Source organism: Peromyscus californicus, unplaced genomic scaffold (assembly GCF_007827085.1).
Source record: "Peromyscus californicus insignis strain IS unplaced genomic scaffold, ASM782708v3 Scaffold_13__1_contigs__length_99412109, whole genome shotgun sequence".
Lineage (NCBI taxonomy): Eukaryota > Metazoa > Chordata > Mammalia > Rodentia > Cricetidae > Peromyscus > Peromyscus californicus.
Genome location: NW_026294424.1, coordinates 85,094,934 through 85,112,224, shown reverse-complemented (window position 1 = coordinate 85,112,224; position 17,291 = coordinate 85,094,934). Strand labels below are relative to the sequence as shown.

Genomic DNA, 17,291 nt, shown 5'->3' with positions numbered 1-17,291 from the left:
AAAAAACCAAAAAAAAAAAAATTATTTTCAATGAAAAAGAATGTTGAGATAATGAAACCTGCTCATGCATGTGGAAGAAAACCCCACAGCTTTAACTTTCAGATCGCGTCAAAAATATTTGGTGACAGTAGTAGCGAGTGCCCAACAGCAGGGGCCGACAGCGTGCAGACCTCAACAAAGCATTGCCAAGCAGGTCGGGTAAGTTTGATCCTCCGAGACTCCCGTAGCTCGGTACGGCTGGCCGAGTGTCCCATGTGCTGCTTCCGGTTACACTAGGAAACACGCGTGTGAGCTGCGGCGGGGGACTCGGCGGGGACTGACGGAGGTCTGCGTTTTCCAAGAACTCGCCCGGGAGCCCATCTGCAGCCACCATGTCGGGCAGGAACAACAACAAGCTGCCCAGCAACCTGCCGCAGTTACAGAACCTGATCAAGCGGGACCCGCCGGCCTACATCGAGGAGGTGGGACGGGGATCCGGCTCCCTGGGGTCCTCCCGTGGGCTTCCGGGGCCCTGGGGAGGAGAGTGGGTGTGCGGGGAAGGAACGTTCCCGAGGACTCGTTTCCCGCCGCTTGCAAACATGCTGCCCGGCAGACCCCACGACCACCCACCCCGCCGATCGGCCGAGGGCCGAAGAGGCGGCGCCCAGCCGCCGGCCGCCTCGTCTCAAAAACTCCTAATTAGGCCCCAACGTTTCATGAGCCGTGTGTAAAACGTGCTTTCCACAGACGGCCGCCCCCGAGCGCCCCAAGCTCTGCCAGGAAGAGCAGAGAGTTCTCGAATGCCTGGGCCACGGTCAGAAACTTGGAAAGGGCGGTTAAGCCAGGGTTCAAACTCCTTGGGAGCCAGCCTGAGCTAGGTTTCCGAAAATGCTTTGGGAAAAGATGAGGTCGAAAATGATACTAGGCCCGCGTTGTGAGGGACTTAGCACTTGAGGTGTGTGACCTAAGAAGAGACGAAGTGAACGCGGTGACTTTGTGCTGTTAACCTGGTAGATACTTCAGACTCGAATTTGTCTCAGAAGCATTAAACCATCTCAGTCTGCTGCCATTAACTTCCTTCGACACTATGATTTTTTTTTCCCCCAGTGGATAACTCAGATCATTTTTTAATTGTTCTTCTCCCCCAAATCTTTACATATGAGTATTTGTATGGATGCTTCAGTTGGCCAATAGTGTCAAGCTGGTACAACAAATTAGTAACAGGCAAGGCTTTCCGATGTTCAAGCCAGTGTCCCGTCATTCACAAAGGAGTGAGTAAGAGCCCTTGCAGTTCTTTTTGTGTTATTAATTTTTGGAGTTAGCTTGCAGAGTGGTGGGTTTCATTTCAACACTTTCATACGTACATGCTGTGTTTTGTTCTTATTTCGTCCCCCTCTACACTGCCCTTCCCAATCCTCCCTGTGCTCCTCTGACTGGTTCCCTTCCTCTTCCCAAAAAAACCCTCCTTCTGTATCGATGTCACATATATTTCAGTTCCCTGTACCCCTTTAAAAGCTCTTCTTCCTGGGGATTGGCTTAATGGTTAAGAGCACTTGGCTGCTTTTCCAGAGGACCCAGGTGCCTAACAGCTCCATGATGGCTCATAACCATCTGACTCCAGTGTCGGGGTGTCCTACACCTCTTCTGGCCTCTGGACACCAGGCACATGTACACACATACATACATACAGGCAAGCAGTCAGTACACATAAAAAAAGAATTTCTTCCCATATTCCCTTTTCTAACATGTCACAAACATAAATTTAAATCTAAATTCTGCTTATGAGAGGAAACATGGGCTATCTGAGTTTGGCTTACATTCCCATCAATGATTCCATTTCCAGCAGCTATATGTGTGGAAAGACAATAGCTGTAGGGTGTGAAACTGAGGCTTAACTCCAGTTATAATTACAGTAGTAAACTGGCTTGTTTGTTGGATTAAACGAGGTCGTGTATATCTTGAGCTTGGCACAAACCAAGTGCTTGGCAAGTGGAAGCTGTGGCTTTAGACTTATTCCTTACGTCTTTTACCCTGGGCTTTGTTGCTGTTTGGGCTTGGGGGATGGAGTCAGGTGGGTAGAGGTTAGTGTATGCACACCCGTGCCCTGGTGTGGAGGCCACAGGAGGATGTCAGGTGCTCTAGGCTCTCGTTCCACCCAGTCTCAGCCTTTCACTGGTCCTGGAGCTAAGCTAGTGTTCAGTGAGCCCCAGAGGGCCTGCCGTCTGCACCCCTCACGCTGGCTTTATACATGGGTGCTGGTCTTGGAACTCAGATCCTCGGGCCTGCATGGCGGGCACTCTCAACTACAGAGCCATTTCTCCAGCCCTGTCCTTGATTCTCCTCCTCCACCTCCTCCTCCTCCTCCTCCTCCTCCTCCTCCTCCTCCTCCTCCTCCTCCTCCTCTTCCTCCTCCTCCAGTTTTATAAGCTGTATGTGAGTGTCTTAGCCACGTGCACTATGTGCATGCGTACCTGGTACCCTCAGCGGTTAGAAGAGGGCTTCTGATCCCGTGGAACTGGAATTACGATGGTTGTGCATCGCTGTGGGTTCTGGGACATGAGCCAGGCCTCTGAGAACAAGTGCTCTTACCACTGAGCTGTCTCTTGAGCTCTGCCTTTGAGTCTTCGCCTCCCTTGTCTAGAACTCCGACATAAAGGTTCAGTGGGTATTTAAAGGGGTGACTTTGACTGGAAGGCTTCATGTCCTCAGGTACACTTCACATCTACTGGCCTGGCCTGGCATTTTCTGCAGATCCTGGCGCCCTTCATGCACAGGTCATGTCATGTAAATGGCAGAGCGAGGCCGGCATCGGAGTTCCCGGCCCTTGTTTACACCACACTGCTCAAGCCTCTGTTCTAAGGACGGGTCTTCACGTGAGCCATGTGGTGCTGAAGAGTTTTCTAAACTCGTTTGGAAAAATGCAGAGAAGGAAAAAGGACTGTTTGAAGAGCTGGGGGTGTGACTCAGGGTTTGCCTGCCATGCACGAAGCCTTCTTATATACCCAGATCTTCTTCTCGGTGCCACTGGCAGAGTGTGCCAGCTTGTTATTCTGCATAAGCGTGTGACAAACTCCGTTCTCTTTTTCCCCTGCAGTTCCTCCAGCAGTATAATCACTATAAATCCAATATGGAGATTTTCAAGTTACAACCAAATAAACCCAGCAAAGATCTGGCAGAGCTGGTGATGTTCATGGCACAGGTAAGAAGGAATTTCTAAGTGAGACAGAAGTCGGTGCTGCACATAATTTGCAGAAGTACCACCACCCGACCCCATCCCTGTTGTTTCCAGCCCCTGTGTGGAGACTTAATTTTCCAAAGCCTTCCCTTTGTAGATCTTATTTTCTTCCTAAGATACGTTAGAGGGTTTTTGATGAATTTTATCACAGAACCAACCAGAACAAAAATCATTAAATTTGTCCTGCAGGCAGGATCTCAATTGTGCTGCATACTTTCATGAAAGTAGTAGGAAAATCAGCATACGGGGAAGGCTGGCAGTTGGGAGTCATTACCGCCGTGAACCAGCTGTCCCCTGAGCATCCACGTGTGCAGCTGAAGTTAGGGGGAGAGGCTGCTCTTGAGAAGAGCGCTGCTGTGTGCTCTGTTACAGATTGGCCACTGCTACCCGGAGCATCTCAGCAACTTCCCGCAGGAGCTGAAGGAGCTGCTCTCCTACAATCACACTGTCTTGGACCCGGATCTCCGCATGGTATAGTTAGAACCCCCGTGCATGTGATGGTAATGGAGAAGGGAGAGCACCTTGCAGCCAGCATCTCCCCGGTGCCTGGGCGAGGGCAGAGGTGGGGTGGGCATGCCATGTTGTCTTGTTTGAGTAACTAGACGTCATCTTTTCGTATGTGTGCTTCCTTTGCCTCTCCCTAGACATTTTGCAAAGCGTTGATCTTGCTGCGAAATAAAAACCTCATCAACCCCTCGAGTTTGCTGGAGCTCTTCTTCGAGCTTCTGCGCTGCCACGACAAGCTGCTGCGGAAGGTAAAGAGCGGAAGCTTGTTCCCTGCGCTCCCCTCTTCCTGCGCCGACATAGCAGAGTGCAGAGTTCCTGGGATTACCAACTTCCTTTGATAGGGCGAGAGATGCAGCTGGTCCTTCAGCAGGGGGAACATCGTGCCGTGCAGTGTAGTGTTAATAACCATCTGCTGAACGCCACTCAGGACCTTTACGTCTCAGGGGCTTCAAGTATACGTTTATTCGCAAACACCTGAGACAGAGATTGTTGATCTTTATTGCTAATGCTTTATAGACGGGCAGGTCGAGGCACAGGGGAGTGAGTGACTTGTCTCGGGTCAGACAGCTTCTGTGGGTAGGACCGGACCATGAACCCAGGCAATCTGATGCCAAAACCTGGTCCCTTCCTGACCACGCTGTACTGAATGGTTCCGTGAGGACATGCATACTAGCTGGAACCAACCTGCCCAGTAAAAGCTTAACTTTCTGTTGCTACAGCATTTTTCTCTGACTGTATATTTGCTTCTTTAAGACAAGAGCCGAAGGCTTATGAAACAAATTTCAGAAAGAAAAACTTAAGTTTTAAGAGACTACTACTATTTGATTTGAGCATTTTGTAGTTCTGGTCTAAGTTGTGAACTACAGATGATCCATGGGACCGTTGTTTTGGGTACTAGTGATGTTTATAGTCACAAACCTGTCGTGTATTCAGATGCTTGCTTCCCTTAAAAAGTTAGGGGCTGGAGAGATGGCTTGGTGTTGAGTACTTGCTGCTCTTTCAGGAGATCCAAGTTCAGCTCCAGCACCCTCGTCAGGCAGTGACAACCATCAACTCCAGCTCTAGGGGATCTGACACCTCCAGCGTCCATGGCACCTACACTCATGTGCCCATACCCACATGCTGGCACACACAACTGTATTAATTAAACATAATAAAAATAAATCTTTTTAAAATTATATTCATTTCTAGTGTACAGTTTGGTGCGCTTTTTAAAAGATTTCTTTTTCTTTGTGTGGGTGTTTTGCCTACGTGTATGTGTGTACTGCATGCACTCATTACCCAGAGTCCAGAAGAGGATGTCAGGTCCCCTAGAACTGGAGTTACAGACAGCTGGGAGCTACTATGTTGGTGCTGGGAACTGAACTCAGGTCCTCAGCAAGAGCAGCCAGTGCTCTTAACCACTGAGCCACCTCTCTGGCCCTCTGTGCTTCTTGTTTCTGGGTTCCTGGCAGTGCTGGAGATTGGGTCCAGAGCCTTACAGTTCCTCGAGGTGCCCGTTCACTAAGATGCTTCCCAGCCCTTGAGTTTTTCAGACAGGGTCTCACTGTAGTCCAGCCTGACCTTGACCTTGTTGTAGTCAGGCTGTCTCGAACATTCTTCCTCTGTCTCAGAGTGGTACAGTACCACAGTTTTGCCTGTTCCCCGTGTTTCACTTAAGTGGAGTCATACGTTACATTTTCTCCTGGCTGCCTTCTTGTACTCAGCATGCTGTTTCAAGATTAATGTGTATTGTAGTGTGTATGGTTGTGTCTTTTTGTTGCCAAGTAGTCCATGGTATGGCTCTGCCACACGTTTACCCATTCATCAGAGCTGTTCATCATCCAGTGGGTGCTTGGGTTGCTTCTCCTGTTTGCCTGTTGTAAACAGAGGTATGTCTGTTTGTGTAACACGTGGGATAGTGGGGTTCTTTTCTCTGCTGATTCCACTCACGGCCCTGGAGGGCAGCTTTACCTTTGGCTGCCCTTATTGCTCCCATCAGATCTCTTCTGTTGTGGAATGAAACAGGAAAAGCAGAGCTGTCCTGCACATGTGTGCTTCTCTCCCGGGCTTCACGTGTGTCCTGCTCATTTGTGCTTCTCTCCCGGGCTTCACGTGTGTCCTGCACATTTGTGCTTCTCTCCCGGGCTTCACGTGTGTCCTGCACATGTGTGCTTCTCTCCCGGGCTTCACGTGTGTCCTGCACATTTGTGCTTCTCTCCCGGGCTTCACGTGTGTCCTGCACATTTGTGCTTCTCTCCCGGGCTTCACGTGTGTCCTGCACATGTGTGCTTCTCTCCCGGGCTTCACGTGTGTCCTGCACATTTGTGCTTCTCTCCCGGGCTTCACGTGTGTCCTGCTCATTTGTGCTTCTCTCCTGGGCTTCACGTGTGTGCTTTGTCTCCGCAGACCCTGTACACACACATTGTGACTGACATCAAGAACATCAACGCCAAGCACAAGAACAATAAAGTGAACGTGGTGAGTGCCCTGGCTTCTTGGGCTCCAAGCTTTGTCCCGCCTGTGCATTGAGTCTTGGTCCTCCTCGTCCCCAGGTGCTGCAGAACTTCATGTACACCATGCTGAGGGACAGTAACGCCACTGCAGCCAAGATGTCTCTGGATGTGATGATAGAACTCTACAGAAGGAACATCTGGTAACATGCAGGAGTGTTTCTCGTGAGAAGTACACACACACACACACACACACACTTATTGTTTGTTAGTTTTTTGAGACAGGATTTCTCTGTATAACAGCTCTGGCTGTCCTGAAACTCACTCTGTAGCTCAGGCTGGCCTCAAACTCAGAGATCTGCCTGCCTCTGCCTCCGGAGTGCTGGGATTAAAGGTGTGCGCCGCCACCACTGCCCGGCTATATTTTCATTTATAATGATTACAGAGCCCATAGAGAAGTGTGGCTTTTTGTCTTTGTTCTAATCTTACACTCTTTAATATACTTGTATTGTGCATTAAAGTTGAGCATGAAACACAGAGGCAGTCTGATGTGTTGGTCCTTGTGTCGGCTCAACACAGGCTGTCATTATCTGGGAAGAGGAACCTCAGTTAGAAGATGCCTCCATCAGATGGTCTGTAGACAGTTATGGTGCATCCTTTTAGTTCATGATGGATGTGGGAGGGCACAGCCTGTATGGGCAGTGTCATCCCTGGGCAGGTGGTCCTGAGTTGTTAAGAAAGCAGGTTGAGTAATGTGAGGAAGAAAGCCAATAAGCAGCACTCCTCAGTGGCCCCCACTTCAGCTCCTGCCCTGACATCCTTCAGAGATGAGAGTGAGCTGAAATAAAGCTTTTTTCAGCGGTGGTTGAGATTTTGCTTTTTTTTTTTTTTTTTTTTTAATGTTTTTTTTTGAGACCATGTAGTTTTGCGCCTTTCCTGGATCTCACTCTGTAGACCAGGCTGGCCTCGAACTCACAGAAATCCGCCTGGCTCTGCCTCCCGAACTCACAGAACTCCACTGCTGCCCGGCAATTTTGCTAAATTTTAAAGATGTTAAAATTTTTTTTTTTAATTTTTATTTTCCTTTTTTGTACACACGTTAGGGGTGCGTGCGTGCGTGCGTGCGTGCGTGCGTGCGTGCATGTGCTCAAGCTTGGCATCCCATCTTCTGTCTTCCTCAATTGCTCTTTACCTTAGACCTTGAGACAAGGTCTCTCATTTGAACCCAGTTGAGCTCACTTGAGCTAGTTCAGCTACTCTGACTAGCTGCTTTGCTGTGGGGATCTCGTCTCTGCCCGCAGACAGGCCGCCATGCCCCCCTGACGGGTGCAGGGATCTGAACTCCGGTCCTCAGACTCACATGAGCGCTCTCCCTCTAGCCCGGGTTTGCTGTGTTGTAGGTTTCTCCTTCTGAGTTTTTGGTGTTTTTGTTTTTGTTTTAACACTTAATCTGAGCGGCTTCCTAAGCACCAAATGTTCTCCACATCGATGGCTTCAGTTTGTGTCTCAGGCTGAGCTGGAATTAGTGAAGTTTTGAACCTGTGCTGACTCTTAGCAGCTGTCACTTTAGAATCCAGGAATTGACCATCCTAATGTCAGAAGGACCCACTGCTTTGTGCCGTTTTCTCTTCCAGGAATGATGCTAAAACTGTCAATGTTATCACAACTGCCTGTTTCTCCAAGGTCACCAAGGTGAGCTGTAGTGCTGTGCAGAAGAAGCAGGGCTCTGTTCCCGAGGGCGGAAGTGGAGATGGGTGTGTCAGGAGGAAGTGACTACCACATACTACATCGTGCTTTAAAAATCCTGTACTTCTAGTTGACTCCTCTAAAGTGAGCCAGGAAATCACTCTGTAGAAAGAGACACCATCAAACGCAACTGCATGATGTTCACAAAACCCTGGCAGCAGTTTAGATTATTTCCCCTGTGAAACCTGGCTTTTCTTCTGTTGGCCTCCGGCACAGCTGAAAGAAACTCAGACAGTGTTTGACTCAGAAGCGAGGCTGTGATGGCACCTTTCTTGGAGATGTAGAGATCCTCAGCGGTCTACCTGAAGGGTAACTGTGCAGAACCTGGCTGTTGTTTCTGTTGGTTTATTTAAGTCAGTGTTCAGCAACAGGTACAAGTGTATAAAGACCGTGATTAGATCCCACAACCTCGGTGCCAGTGTCTTAGCTCCGTGTATGTTGTGAGGTTTGAGGTCTTCCATCTCTGTCAGGGGAGAGCTAACCTCTCCTTTCAGAGGAAGTGCGCCTGACCGTTTTTTATCTCATAAATGATTGATTTTGGGGGGTTCACAGGTGGAACCCAGAGACTGGGCTTCTTCTCCAGCACGCGCTCTGCTGTTGAGCTCTGTCCCTCTCCTCCATCCTAGTTAAGGTTGTCATTGGGTATTTGTGGAACAAGTGACTTGAAGTATTTTACATCATGAAAAAGGAGTCATTACCCTCCCTCCTACTCTTTGAGATTTTTTTCTCCAGACACAGCATATATGCATGTGGGGTGGCAGTGTAGACAGAGTCTGTATTGGACACACTGGGGAAGCTGACTTTATGTGGGGTGGCAGTGTAGATGGAGTCTGTATTGGGATGCACTGGGGAAGCTGACTTTTGTCTTGTTCTTTAGATATTAGTTGCTGCTTTGACGTTCTTCCTCGGGAAAGATGAGGAGGAGAAACAGGACAGTGACTCAGAATCCGAGGTGGGTTGAGTGGAGGTTCTTCGAGGTGTCCGGTTCCTCATGGGTGGCTCCTCTGCACTCAGTCTGTCAGACACTCAGATGTATAAGTTAGAGGGAACGAGGGTCACATCTGTCCTTTTTAGAGGCCTGCCGTGTTGAGACTCTAGTTCAAGACATCGGCAATGTTTTCCTTTTATTTGTCTGGTGAGACTGACGAAAATGTAAACCAGATTCATTTGACCCCGATCTTAGTTCACAGTTATTTCTACCTTTCATATGTACATTTAGAAGAAGAGAAAATGCTGCCAGTTTTGAGTAGAACCAACATCACAGAAGTAGGAAAGAGGAGAATAGTATTGCAGTGTCTTTAAAATCAAGTGAAAAAAAGTTTCTTAAAGAAGTAAAAAGAAGTTCTTTTTTAAAAATACTAAGAATGTACATATATATACAGGGCTGGAGTGATGCCCCAGTGGTGAAGAGCACTTCCTGCTCTTGTAGAGGACCAGAGTTTGGTTCATAGCACCCATGTTGGACAGTTTAAAACTGCATGTAACTCCAGCTCCAAGGGATTCAACACCCTCTTCTGTTCTCTCTAGGGATCTGCAGGGATGCTCAGATGCATGCATGCTCACATGCGCGCACGCGCGCGCACACACACACACACACACACACACACACACACACACACACAAATAATTTTAGCATTGCTGTAACTAGATCAGGAACCCCTGATAACATCTTACTAGATTTCCTTGTAAGAACGTTAAGATGATGTAGACAGAGTAAAGGTTTCCTGACTTTGTGTTATTTCTGTCATATTCCTTCCAGACCCATTTCGTTTCCAGGGCATTTATATGTTTGTACAGAAAGTCTTATGTAAGCATTTAGAAGCTATATGCATCATATGTACATACTGCAGTGGGCTTTGTTTGTGTCAGTGTGTGCAGATGCATTTTGTTTAGATCTATGAATACCCACCAAATATTCCAGAATATGAATATTATACTTTAAACACTCTTCTATTGATAAATACATTTCCAATTTCCTTCAGATAAAAGCAACATTGTGGGGCTGGAGAGATGGCTCAGAGGTTAAGAGCCCTGGCTGTTCTTCCAGAGGTCCTGAGTTCAAATCCCAGCAACCACATGGTGGCTCACAACCATCTGTAATGGGATCTGGTGTCCTCTTCTGGCCTGCAGGCAGAACACTGTCTGCATAATAAAGAAATTATAAAAAAAAAAAAAAAAAAAAAAAAAAAAAAAAAAAAAGCAACATTGTATCTGCATATCATACTGAAATGAAAAATATAAAAATCATTGCTGCAGGGAAAATGTGTGGTCTGTTTTTGCACACATGTGCATATTTCCTGATTTTAAAAGTTGTATTCATTACTAGGTGTGTGCAAAAAGTCTAAGAACCAAAATGTGGGGGCCAGAGAGATGGCTCAGCAGATAAAAGCACTTGTGGGGCACTCCAGCGACCTGAGTTCTGTCCGTAGAACCCACGTACAGAGGAAAGTGGAAAACCAGCTCCACAAAGGTGTCCTCTGCTAGCTACACAAGCACTGCTGCATAATCTGCACGCACGCATGTACGTACGTACGTACGTTGATGCCGACAGATGTTTTATTAATCAACCAGACACCTGTAACTCCAGCCTGGGGACTCAAGGCCTATAGTCTGCGTGGGCACCTGCACTCACATGCACACACTCACAGACACATACATACACATAAGTGAAAATTAAATCTTTAGAAGAAAAGGAAATGTAGTTGGAAGGACTGTGCACTGCTTCTGTGCGGATGTCCCCTGTCCCCGGTGTCCTACTGTGGTCTGTTCTGCAGGACGAGGGCCCCACAGCGAGGGACCTGCTGGTACAGTACGCCACGGGGAAGAAGGGCTCCAGGGACAAGAAGAAGCTGGAAAAGGCAATGAAAGTGCTCAAGGTGAGGCGTGCCGGAGACTGCAGTGGGAAGCGTTAGCCTGGAGAACACGCATGGGGTTTTTAGCCTGCTGAGAGAGAGAGAGAGAGCGTTAAAAACAAACAGACCTTAGAAATGCATGATGAATTGTAAGCATTAACATTTTAGATGAGTAGGTTATGTTCAGCTCTGACAAAACTGTGACTGAATAAATTTGATTAACTTACTCTAACTAGACATGAGTTCTTAGAAAAAGTTTGGTATTTGGTGGTGGTGACTCCAGATATCATCAGTTTGATCCCCATGGAGTCTGTGTGTACGTGTGCATGCATGTGTGGGTGTTACAGTTGTTTTGTGTGTGGGGGTTAGTGTGTGTACGTGTTTGTGCACACGTTCACATTTGTGCAGATGAACACAGTGCAGGTTGCCAAAGATCTGTGTTGGGTGTCTTCGATCACTTTGCACCTTACTCTTAGAGAAAGCATCTCTCCCTGAACCTGGCTAGGCTGGTGTTCAGTGAACTCCAGGAATCCACCTGTGTCTGCCTTCCCAGAGTTGGAGTTACAGGGCGAGCCACCACATCCCACTCGGTGCTGGGGATCCAAACTCGGGTCCTCATGCTCACATGGCAAGCACTTGGCCAGCTGAGCCGTCTCCCCAGGCTCTGTGTGGTGCTGGTGTTTGCATCTTTAAATCCAAGTCTCACACATTTCATAGCTGCTATATTTTCAAAGCTTTTGTTGTTGTGGTTGGGTTGGGTTGGGTTGGTTTGGTTTTTTGAGACAGGATTTCACTATGTAGCTAGCTCTGGCTGTCCTGGAACTCACTATGTAGACCAGGCTGGCTTCAAACTCACAGAGATCCACCTGCCTCTGCCTTCCAAATGCTCGGATTAAAGGCATGCACCACCATACCTGGGTCCTCAAAGCTTCATTTTAAAAGGCAAAAACCAACTTTAGTTCTTTCAAATGAAAAGAGATTTTTTTTAGGACAAGGGTTTTTTTTTTTCTTTTAAGCTCGTATAATGGGGGCAGGGAAATGGCTCAGTGGGTGAGAACTCTGCTGTGCAAGCTTGACCACCTGAGTTCAGATATCTATCACAAGTCAGGTGTGGTTGCCCACATCTGTAACCCTAGCTCTGATGGGAGAGGAGACGGGTGGGTCCCTGGAAATTGGTAACCAGCCAGCCTTACTAGAACACAGCAAGTCCAGGTTCAGTAAGAAACCAGCAGAGTGGTGGAGCACTGACGTCTTCCCTTGTTGGGCACACAGCACACAGTCTGGGACTGGCCAATGGCCTTCAGGGCACACAGCACACAGTCTAGGACTGGCCAATGGCCTTCAGGGCACACAGCACACAGTCTAGGACTGGCCAGTGGCCTTCAGGGCACACAACACACAGTCTGGGACTGGCCAGTGGCCTTCAGGGCACACAGCACACAGTCTAGGACTGGCCAGTGGCCTTTAGGACAGTCTGAGGACTGGCTAATGGCTTTCAGGGCACAGGCACACAGTTTGACTAATAAGGCATGTTACAGGAATTCAGAGCCAAGGGGATTTGAATGGGTTTCCCTTCTCTTTCAGAAACAAAAGAAGAAGAAGAAACCAGAAGTGTTTAACTTTTCAGCTATTCACCTGATTCACGATCCCCAAGGTACCATAATTACTACTTCTGAGTTCCTTGTTGGCCTTATCACTTCTGTTTTCTTACTCCTGTTTTAGACCAGTCTTTCTTAATTGAATCACCTAGGAACTGGGTAAAGTGCAGATTCTGATTCATTAGGGCGTGGGCATGGCTTTGGAGTCTGCACTTCCAAGAAAGTCTGCGTAGATTTGCTGTTGGCAGTCTGCAGACCACACTCTCAGAAGCAAACTGTGTCCGAGTCACTGTAGAGGTTGATGCACACCACCTCAGGAATCTGTATTAGGAATATGTAGTATATCCAAGTATACACATATGCATGTAACAATAATTAATGAAAAAAAGGCTGGGAAAGGTGTGTGGGAGGGTTTGAAAAGAGGAAAGGGAGGGGCAAAATTATAACCTCAAAGAAGAAACGATTTAAAAATGTATCTTAGGAACCCAGAGCTCTGGAGAGTTGCCCTATCAGCTAAGAGCACTGGCTGCTCTTGCAGAGGACCCAGCTTCCTGGCTCCCACATCAGGTGGCTCACGATGCCGGCCTGGCTTTAAGGGGTCTAACACCTTCTTCTGGCCTCTGGGCATCTGCACACATGCACGTACAAGCATACACATAAATAAAAATTAATAAATATTCTCTAAAAAAAAGTTAAAAATCTCCTTGAGTGTTGGCACAGCACTCAGGAGGCAGAGGCAGGCAGATCTCTCAGTTCTGCAGGCCAGCCTGATCTACACAGTGAGTGCCAGGGTAAGAGTCCTTGAGATGAATTTGGGGTGCCGTATTTGATCTTTCCACTGATGTAACGCCTCATGCCCTTTCCTGTGCCTGTTACATGCTGTCTGCAGCCGCGAACCCACAGTTCCTCTGATTCCTTCCCTCCAGACTTTGCAGAAAAGCTTCTGAAGCAGCTCGAGAGCTGTAAGGAGAGGTTTGAGGTGAAGATGATGCTCATGAACCTCATCTCCAGACTGGTGGGGATTCACGAGGTGCGCGACTTGCTCCTTCTCTCGGCTGTTAGGAGTTGGGTGGGCTCAGGAAAGGCAAGCAGTTATGTCGAGCGGTGTTCCGGTTTTCATCCCCAAGCCGCTGCACAGCTGGAATCAGCAGGAAATCTGCCTTTCTGTCTGAAAGCAGCTGCTTTTATTTACACTGCTTCCTTTCCAGTGCGTGTGAGCGCTAATCTACACTCAGTTCACGTGTAACCGTTACGTGCTCTGTTCTTCATACCTTCACATAAGTGTTCCTGAGCCAGAATAAACTACATGCTTCTCTTGATTCTGGCTACCTTTCAGTGTGCCTAGCCCTTCCTGGCATGAACTTCCGGGTGTCTCTGGTAGGTGTTGTGTATTTGCAAAGATGGGATCTCTGGGTGTTTCTTTTGTATTGAGTTAGATTGCAAGGGCTGCCTGGTGGTGGGGTGTGTGTGTGTGTGGGTGTGTGTGTGTGCGTGTGTGTGTGGGTATGTGTGTGTGTCTGTGTGTGTGTGTGTCTGTGTGTGTGTGTGTGTGTGTGTGTGTGTGTGTGTGTGGTGGACGTGTGTGTGTGTGTGTGTGGGTGTGAGTGTGTGTGTGTGTGTGTGTGTGTGTGGGTGTGTGTGTGTGTGTGTGTGTGTGTGTGTGTGTGTGTGTGTGTGTGTGTGTGTGTGTGTGTGTGTGTGTGTGTGTGGTGGACGTGTGGATACTTTCCGAAGAGCTGCCTTGAGAATAGGATTAACAAAATTTAGACCACAAAGAAGTAATCCTTGACATTGTTCTCTTGGCTGCTTTATTTTCTCTTCTGTATATGGGGGTTGTGTGTGTGTGTGTGTGTGTGTGTGTGTGCAATGCATGTGTTCAGTGCCCATGGAAACCAGAAGAGAGCATTGAACCCTCTAGGACTGGAGTTACAGATGCTTGTCAGTCATCATATGGGTGCTGGGAACACGTGGTCCTCTGGAAGAGCAGCCAGTGCTCTTAATGGCTGAGCCATCTCTCCAGCCCAGTTTTCTTTTCTTTCTTTCTTTTCTTTTTTTTTTTTTTGGTTTTTCGAGACAGGGTTTCCCTGTGTAGCTTTGCGCCTGTCCTGGAACTCACTCTGTAGCCCAGGCTGGCCTCAAACTCACAGAGATCCTCCTGCCTCTGCCTTCCGAGTGCTGGGATTAAAGGCGTGCGCCACCACTGCCCAGCATCCAGCCCAGTTTTCTGACAGGGTTATCATGACTGCTTCTGCTCTGAGATTGTTCAACATGTTGCTTTCCTTGGTTAAAAACACCGAGTGCCGAGTCCTTCCTCCAGTGTGGTGGGACTAGAAGACAGTAGAGTCAGGACTGTCCATTTGTGGCAGTCTGAGAACACTAGGGCCTCTCAGATTTGCCTGTTCTGTCCCGGCGGCTTTAGGACCAGTGCTGGTCCTGGTCCCTCCTCTTCTGTGAACACCAAGTTGGATCTCTGCAGCCAGGCCAAGGTCAACACTAGAAGAGTGTTGGGTTTTGTTTGCCTTTCCCTACGTTCTTCTTCTCTTTCTCTCTCGAATGGTGAGATAGTAGGGGAGTGTTGGGGAGAAAAGCTTTCCCTGGCTTTCTGCAGCATATTGAATTAGCCTGTGATGAGATTGCTTCCTGAGACAAGAGCGAGTCAAAACGATTGCAAGTGCATTTGTCTTGATGATGGCATTACTTGATGGGAAATGAAATTCATGCTTCGGTCTCGTAAATATTCAAGTTGGTGCATTCTTCTCTCCACAGCTTTTCCTCTTCAACTTCTACCCTTTTGTGCAAAGGTTTCTGCAGCCCCACCAGAGAGGTAACCTGCCCGTGTGTCTGCTACCTAACAAGTGCTGGTCTGTTGTTGTAGTGTCAGTAAGACAGATGGAGTCATGTGTGTTTTATGTAGAGAAAGGAAGATGGAAGGCTGAGGCAGGGGGATCAGGACTTCAGGTCAGCCCCAACCCCCCCCCCACGCCTATTTTTTAAATTAAACAAAATAAAAAAGATAAATTCTTGCTTGCAAGTCTTTTTGTAATATAAATTCTCCTGTCAAAACTTCTAGTTTGGGGGCTGGAGCGATAGCTCAGCAGTTAGGAGCATTGTACTGCTCTTGCAGAGGACCTGGGCTCACTTCCCAGCACCCACACGGTGGCTTACAACCATCCATAACTCCCTCTTCTGACCTCCACAGGCACCAGGCATGCATGCAGTGCACATACACACATGCATGCGAAGCATCCATACACATAAAAAATAAATTACAGAAAAATCTAGTTTTCACCTTTGACTGTAGCTTTGTCGTAACAGGACTTTATGTTACTGTTCTCCGTGGCCTTGTGTGCCTTCTCAGTTAGCAGGGACACAGAAGCAGGGAAAGATGGTTGTCGTTTGCCCAAACAGGAAGGAAGTGACCATCTGAACATCTGACGTGAGCCCTGCACTGTGCTAAGTGCTTTCTGTACATCACCAGGTGAAACTGCTGTTAAATGACCTCTTTGAAGGACAGGAAGGGACCACGATCATTCAAGTGAATGACAAGTCAGCATTTGCTTCTTTCCCAGAGGCCTCCCTCCTCCTTTTGATTTTGGTTGGTGATGGCTTTTTGTTCGGTTTGTTTTTATATTTTTGAGAAACTCACTATGCATGCTGGCCTTGCCTGGAACTCCCTGTGTGCACCAGGCTGGCCTTGAATTCACAGCGCTCCTTCTGCCTCTGGCATGCACCACTGCACCCAGTTTGGGGCTTGTTGGTTTTTGCCCGGGCTGGGAGGAACTTCAGCAGGCCTCCTGCATGGCCTCTCATGCTGCCCTTAGAGGCGTGAGTCACTTGCCCGGTCCAAAGGCCTTGTTCTTTACCTACACCATGCAGCCTCTTGGAAGAGAGTATGTTCATATATGTACATTTGTGTTTGTCCAATAGATGTTCATTTTGTGACTTATTTAGTTTGGGGCTTGAGACCACATTTGGTGTGTAGCCCCAGCTGGCCCCAGTCTCGGGGTCCTGCTGTCTCTGCTGCCACTCCTAAGTGCTAGGACTCTAGGTGTGAGGTACCACACAGCCTTCTTGGTGGTTTCTGTGCCTGCACAGAAGGCCAAGGAGAGCAGTACATCTGTGAGGTTCATGGTGACCGTAAAGCAGAGTCCTTACTCTCACTGAACTTGTTATAGAAAGAAGTCTAGGCAGCGCTGTGTATACTACCCAGGTCAGGGAAATTGAAGAGAAAAGCAGAGTAAGGACAGTAGTGAGTATGGGAGCAGATGCTCTCTTAGACTATATGATCACAGAGGGCCGTTTGGTGAGGTAGAGTTGAACACAGAACCTGAAGGAGCCAAGAGGTGAGCCCTCAGATAGGTAGGGGCTGGTGTTCAGGTAGAGTAGGTGAAGTGACAGTCCTGTGATTACTGAGATTGCTTGCAGTGTCGCTGTAGTCCTTGGAGGCAGATGATAACGTGTGTCCTTTCTCATCTCTGGTGCTTTCAGAAGTCACAAAGATCCTGCTGTTCGCTGCACAAGCCTCTCATCACCTGGTGCCGCCAGAGGTGAGAACTTGCCCTAACCTCCAGATGGGTGCATGCAGTGCAGTGCTGCCACCCGGATCCAGTGTGTGCAGTGCTGCCCCCCCAATCCAGTGTGTGCAGTGCTGCCCTCCCCCGATCCAGTGTGTGCAGTGCTGCCGCCCGGATCCAGTGTGTGCAGTGCTGCCCTCCCCCGGATCCAGTGTGTGCAGTGCTCCCTCCCAGATCCAGTGTGTGCAGTGATGCCCCCCGGATTCAGTGTGTGCAGTACTGACCCCCGGATCCAGTGTGTGCGGTGCTGCCCCCCCCCCCGATCCAGTGTGTGCAGTGCTCCCTCTGGATCCAGTGTGCGGTGCTGCTGCCCGGATCCAGTGTGTGCAGTACTGCCCCCCCGATCCAGTGTGTGCGGTGCTGCCCCC

The 17,291-nt window shown here is 48.4% G+C and overlaps 1 protein-coding gene across 1 annotated transcript in view; it reads left to right on the top strand.

Annotated features, from left to right (window-relative positions):
- Window positions 1-272: 272 nt before the first annotated feature.
- Sdad1 (SDA1 domain containing 1) overlaps window positions 273-17,291 on the top strand; it is a 30,408-nt gene continuing 13,389 nt past the window's right edge. The window contains exons 1-13 of the mRNA XM_052735374.1: window positions 273-461; window positions 3,074-3,178; window positions 3,587-3,685; window positions 3,859-3,969; window positions 6,110-6,181; window positions 6,256-6,356; window positions 7,788-7,845; window positions 8,777-8,851; window positions 10,674-10,775; window positions 12,336-12,405; window positions 13,276-13,379; window positions 15,116-15,173; window positions 16,838-16,896. Coding sequence (XP_052591334.1) covers window positions 372-461; window positions 3,074-3,178; window positions 3,587-3,685; window positions 3,859-3,969; window positions 6,110-6,181; window positions 6,256-6,356; window positions 7,788-7,845; window positions 8,777-8,851; window positions 10,674-10,775; window positions 12,336-12,405; window positions 13,276-13,379; window positions 15,116-15,173; window positions 16,838-16,896 — 1,104 coding nt within the window. The 5' untranslated portion in view covers window positions 273-371. The remainder of the gene's footprint in view (window positions 462-3,073; window positions 3,179-3,586; window positions 3,686-3,858; window positions 3,970-6,109; window positions 6,182-6,255; window positions 6,357-7,787; window positions 7,846-8,776; window positions 8,852-10,673; window positions 10,776-12,335; window positions 12,406-13,275; window positions 13,380-15,115; window positions 15,174-16,837; window positions 16,897-17,291) is intronic.